Raw genomic sequence first — 6,243 nt, forward strand, 5'->3', positions numbered from 1 at the left:
GAGAGGGAATCATAAACAGCCCTTACGGTATAGTCCTTGCCTCTCAAGAAGCTCAGTTACACTGCCCCGCCCACCTGTCCCACCTTGCAGGCTGGGCCACGTGGGTCTTTTGGCGCAAGTGACACCCGGCTCCTGGCTACCCTCTTCTAGCATCATCGGATACACCAGGTGCAGATCCCTGTGTCCCAGTTTCGCTGCGTGACCCCGGACAATTTCACTCCCTGGGTCTCACTTTATACATTTGTAACGGAAGGAAGTTGGACCAAAATTGATTTCCAAGATCCCAACAAACATCTCGTTTGAGAGTCCACGTTGAAACTGTTGGCTTGGGGAGGTCACCACCTCTCTGCTCGTTTCCTCGTCTGTACAAGGGACACCATTACTAACCGCCCCCCAGGCTGGGCGAGGGCTCCATAACGCAGAGCCACCGCCAGGTGTCCGCGCCGCTCAGCGGACACCGCCTTCGGACCCGCTCGCCAGGACATTCAGCGCAGGCGCACTGGCGCCGCGGCCGCAGGTGCCAGACTTCCGGTTCCGGCGGACCCGGGGGCCAGGCTGAGGCTAATGGCGGCGTCCACGGAACAGAACCTTGAAGGCGTAGAGGAGGCCAAGGTGGAAGAGGAACCGCGAGTTCTGGAACCCGGGGCCGCCCCGTTCGGAAATTTCCCTCATTATTCCCGCTTCCACTCTCCTGAGCAACGGCTCCGCCTCCTGCCTCCGGAGCTGCTTAGCCGGCTCTTCCCTCCCGGTCCCGAGAAGAAGCCGGTTCTGGGGCTGGACGTGGGGTGTAACTCCGGGGTGAGTGACAGGGGAGGGGAGGGGTCGGCAGTCCAGCGGTTGGCTGCCTCCGTGTCTGCTGGGGTGCTGGCCTGGGCGTGGCATCACACTTTTCCCAAAACGCGCTTAAAGGCACAGACGCCCCGTTGATCTACTCCGTGTGCTCCTAGCTGCCCTCCCAGGCCCCGCTCCATCTGTCTTGGGAATCTCGGGGTGGAATTTTTCTCAACTACGTTCCGAATTCTCGCGTCCCCGCCTCCGCGTGCGCCACCTCGAAGCCAGACTCCGGTGGGAAGGGCCACGTGTCGGGGCTTCTGGCGCCTGCCTTCTGTCCAGGGTGGGCGGCGACTTGGCTGGGGGGCGGGGGCTTCCGGAGACCTCCCTTTAGAAGCGTGGGGTTGGGATTGGTTTACCCGGAGAGATGAGCCGGAGGTGACAGAATCGTGCCTGGACTGAAGATTCGTGCCCCTTGCGGTGCAGAATGGAACCTGGGGTCAAGATGATATTTATGTTAAAAGCACTGGGTTGAAGCGGTTCGCAACCTGTGGGTCGCGACCCCTTTGGCGGTCCAACGACCCTTTCACAGGGGGCGCCTAAGACCATCCTGCATATCAGATATTTACATTATGATTCATAACAGTAGCAACATTACAGTTATGAAGTAGCAACACAAATAATTTTATGGAAAAAAATAATAATCATTTTATGGTTGGGTCACAACATGAGGAACTGTATTAAAAAGGGCCAGAAGGTTGAGAACCACTGGTTGGTAGAGGATCGAGAAGCAAAAATAGCGCATCCTCCTGAAGGCAGGCATTGCCACGTTTTCTTACCGAAACGTGTTCTTCGGTGTATAAATGGTTATAGTTAAACCAGATGCAAAATAGCAAAATGTCTCTCTGACACCAAATGCTTCAAAAGTTAATGCCCTCACTCCACCTCCAGGAGTGGGAGCGGGTGGGGAGAATTTTATTGTGTTGCTGGTCATTGTTAGAAGAGATTTTGGTGGAAGGTTGAAGGCTATAGAGACACAACTGATAAAGGAGAGGGGGCCATTTGGATACAGACTCAAAGCTGGAATGAGCAAATGGGTGGCCGTGTGTCCCCTGCAAATATTTCTCCACTGTGATGATATAGGAAGTCTCAGGGGGAAAGCAATGGAAAAGAGACTAGGTTTAAGGCTGGGGGGTTCATGAAAGGCTTTAGTAAGCCACGGTGGATTTTAAAGTTGACAGATGTATATGTACACATTACAGGCAAGGACATAGTTGCAGTTAAGGGGGGCAGTAGTTCCCAAACCTGGTTGTACATTTAGGGAGCAAGTCTCTACTGACCTTAAATCCTCCTTTTCCCCTAAACAGTGGCAACTGCTATAATTTCTTGGGAATACACCCTATGTGTATGCAAGTATAAATATCTCCTCTCTTTTAGAGTTACAAATAATAGACACTAATTTGCACCTTGTTTTTTTTTTCTTTTTTATTGAATTTATTGGGGTAACATTGGTTAATAAAATTATATAGGATTCAGATGTACAATTTTATAATACATCATCTGTATGTTATATTGCACCTTGTTTTTCATTTAATAATTTGAAGGTCAATCGTATGTCACTTCATTCTTTTCAGCAGCTTCAGAATATTTTATTGTGCAGATGTGCCATAATTTATCTGGTGCTTTGTTTAAATTTTAAAGCTCCTAGCCCCCACTCTAAATCTACTGAGTCAGGATCGCGGGATATTAAGCCCTTGAGTCTGTATTTTCTTTCTTAAACTTCCAGGGGACTCTAGGACTGGGGAATTGAGGATGGAGAGAATGAAGAGATATGGTGGAGGAGGGACTGACGTAAAAAAAATGACTGGTCAGACATGGGGCACATCCAAGATCAGATAGGAGGAGGGAGACAGGGAAGAAGCAAATAGATGGGGAGGAGATTAAGTAGCATAAGATAGAACCTTCCTACTCAAAGTGTGTTCCTTGAACTGCAGCATCAGCGTGACTTAGAAGCTTATTAGAAATAATCTCAGTCTCAACCCCAGTTTGCTAACCCAGTTTATATTTTAACAAGATCCCTAAGTGATGTGTATGCACATTGAAGAGTGAGAAGCCTGGTAGAAGAAAGAATCTAATGTAGCCTAATTTGCTGTGTGACATTGGACAAGTAAACTCACTAGCCTCTGAACCATAATTTTTAAAATACAGGTGTTTTGTATGTTTTTTTGTGAACTATACCACACATAGAGAAAAGTGCATAAGACATAAATCTACACTTATGAATTATTATAAAGCAAACACCTTTATGACTACTTTCCAGAACAAGAATAAAATATTTTCAGTAGCCCACAAGTCCCCCAATATGTCTTTTCCTATTCATAACCCCCTCTCTCTACCCAGAGGTAAAAACTAGCCTTTTATTGTTTCTTTATAGCTTACTATTTTTGTGTCCCTAAACAGTGAAGTTTAATTTTATCCATTTTTAAACTTCAAATAAATGGGAGCTTATCGTGTATTTTATTTTATGCCTTGCTCTTTTACTCAGTATTATATATTTGTGAGAGTCATTCATATTGCTGCACTTAGCTAAATTCCTTCATTTTCAACTGCTACTTAGTATTCCATCTTAATGACTACATCACATTTATTTATCCATGTACTATTATAAGACATCTGGCTTATTTCCAGCATGCTTTCTTCACCTGCACAAAAGGCATAAATATTTCCTCACAGGATTGTTGCATAGAGCAAGTGAGGTCATGAATAGGAAAATGCCTTGAAAAAAATGTATAGAACAACACATTTGTTAGTAATAATGGTTATAGAAGTCAAAGTTAGAGAAAGGGATAGTGACTTGTTTAAGAGTTAAAAAAAAAGTGCTAAGATGGTGAAAATCAAGAATCACTGAAGAAGGAGGTCAGCAATGACTTTGGGAGTGGTGGAGGCAGAAGCAGAATAAGTCTCGGAAGAGGTAGTGAAATTGAAACTGTAGAGTGAAGGCTAGATGAGGACTTTTGGGATCCACTTTCCTAATCACAGGTTTGAGAAGCAGGTTTTTATAAGATGGTGTTTGCTCTATTCCTCATCTTCCTGATAACACCAGTGATGCCCCTGGAACCCTTTCCTCCTCCCTGAAGTCTGAGATACCCAAAAGAAAATAAAACAAAAAGGTCGGGAGTTTACCAGCATATTAAGCTGGTAAGTACTGCTCTATTTTTTCCTGCATCTATTATGCTGTAACTTTCAATCATACTATCCAATCTGCGTTCAGTCAGGAAAGCATACAGATGATTCATTACAGCCTCTCACCCCTGGAGGGCGCTCAGAGTATGCTCTGTGGAAAACTACAGATAACCCCCTTAGGCTACTCACACCCTCTAAAGCAGTGGTTCTCAACCTTCCTAATGCTGCGACCCTTTAATACAGTTCCTCATGTTGTGGTGACCCCCAACCATAAAATTATTTTCGTTGCTACTTCATAACTGTAATTTTGCTACTGCTATGAATCGTAATGTAAATATCTGGTATGCAGAATGTATTTTCATTTTTACAAATTGAACATAATTAAAGCATAGTGATTAATCACAAAAATAATATGTAATTATATATGTGTTTTCCGATGGGCTTAGGCGATCCCTGTGAAAGGGTCGTTTGACCCGCAAAGGGGTCGCGCCCCACAGGTTGAGAACCGCTGCTCCAAAACCAGGAGTAGGTGGCAGTCGCAAGAGATAAGAGGATAAAATTTTGAAAGAGAAAGAACTCATGGACAAGTGTGGCGATTGTGGGGGGAGGAAGGGGTAGCAGAGAGTATGGAGGGATAAATAGTGATGGGGGAAATATTAAAAAGATAAGAGTTTAGATATCTGTAATACTGTCAACAATAAATAATAAAGGTAAGTTTCTCTTCTGTTCACTGGTTGGAAGCTGCAATGACAAAGCTCTTTTGGATTCCTCTAGGATCTAAGTGTGGCTCTGTACAAACACTTCCTTTTCCTACATGATGGGGAGACCCACTCAGATGCCTCAAGAGAACTCCGTCTCCTCTGCTGCGACATAGATCCGGACCTGGTGGAGCGAGCTAAAAAAGAATGCCCTTTTCCTGATGCCTTGACTTTTATTACCCTGGACTTCATGAATCAAAGGAGCCGGAAAGTTCTCTTGAGCTCTTTCTTAGGCCAGTTTGGACGCTCAGTATTTGACATTGGCTTCTGCATGTCCATAACCATGTGGATTCATCTGAACCATGGGGACCATGGCCTATGGGAGTTTCTGGCTCACCTCTCCTCCCTCTGCCACTACCTCCTTGTGGAGCCACAGCCCTGGAAATGTTATCGGGCAGCTGCAAGGCGTCTTCGAAAGTTGGGCCTCCATGATTTTGACCACTTCCATTCCCTTGCCATCCGAGGTGATATGGCCAGTCAGATTGTGCAGATCTTGACCCAGGACCATGGCATGGAATTCGTATGCTGCTTTGGCAACACCAGCTGGGACCGAAGCCTTCTGCTCTTCAGGGCAAAACAAACCACAGAGACTCATCCAATTCCTGAATTACTGATAGAAGGAAAAGAAGGGAACAGGTTAAGATCTTGGAGATAGTAAGATGAGAGGGTGAGACTAGGAAAGAGATACTGAAAGGCTTTTATTCTGAGAATTAAGTCCACTCTCCTTAACTCCTTAACATTCCGCTTCAAAACCTGGCAGAAGCTTTTAGCAAAATGTCCAAGATGCCATTGAAAAAATCATTGTCTGTTCCCCATTGTTCAGGATGATTCTGAAGGAGAATGCATCTGTGGAGCGGTGAGCTGGGCTGACTGGCCTAGAGAAAACGATCCTGTTTCTGGGATATGGAAGGAGCTGCTTTTGGTGGTTATTTATAAAAACCAGGCTAGCCTTAGAATGTATCAGTTCTCTGGGCTCCTTGATTCTGATCTGGCTTCTTAATGACTTAACTCATCCTTCAGGCAAAACCTCACGAAACAATTTGAAAAGAGTCACTGGCCTGGCTAAAAGTGAGCATAAGTAGGAAAAACATCTTATCTTCCAGAACAGGTCTTAATCTCCAACATGACCAGGCTACAGATACTAGGCAAGATGCATTGGCTGACATTTAAAAGATATTTAAAATATTTAAATTATGGAGGGGGAGGTAGAAGTGAATAAACAGAAGGAGACTTGACTTTGGGTGGTGAACATACAATCCTATCTAATAATAGAGAAACATGGTAATTAGCCGTAACTTCGCTACCCTTCCCATCAGCAAGATATGCAGATTAACTGCCAGCCAAGATTGCGGCTGGCAGCCAGGCAGCTGAAACGAACATGAGGCTTGCTTGCTCCAGTGACAGAGGAAGCCAACGTTCCCGGCCTGCGGCAGCCCAGCTCTGAGCTCTGTTTGCAACAATGTTGCAATTATAGAACCTAAAGAAACCCCAGATTCCTGCTTTCAGCCGGCAGCAGGCTCAGAGCTTCTTA

At 45.3% G+C, this 6,243-nt stretch overlaps 1 protein-coding gene across 1 annotated transcript; it reads left to right on the forward strand.

Annotated features, from left to right (window-relative positions):
• Window positions 1-529: 529 nt before the first annotated feature.
• On the forward strand, window positions 530-5,968 carry BCDIN3D (BCDIN3 domain containing RNA methyltransfease). The gene is made up of 2 exons (XM_006755454.2): window positions 530-798; window positions 4,729-5,968. Exons 1-2 carry the CDS (start codon window positions 565-567, stop codon window positions 5,365-5,367), a joined length of 873 nt encoding a protein of 290 aa, XP_006755517.1. The 5' UTR covers window positions 530-564; the 3' UTR covers window positions 5,368-5,968.
• Window positions 5,969-6,243: the final 275 nt, after the last annotated feature.

The sequence above is a fragment of the Myotis davidii genome, unplaced genomic scaffold (assembly GCF_000327345.1).
Source record: "Myotis davidii unplaced genomic scaffold, ASM32734v1 scaffold290, whole genome shotgun sequence".
NCBI classification, from domain to species: Eukaryota; Metazoa; Chordata; class Mammalia; order Chiroptera; family Vespertilionidae; genus Myotis; species Myotis davidii.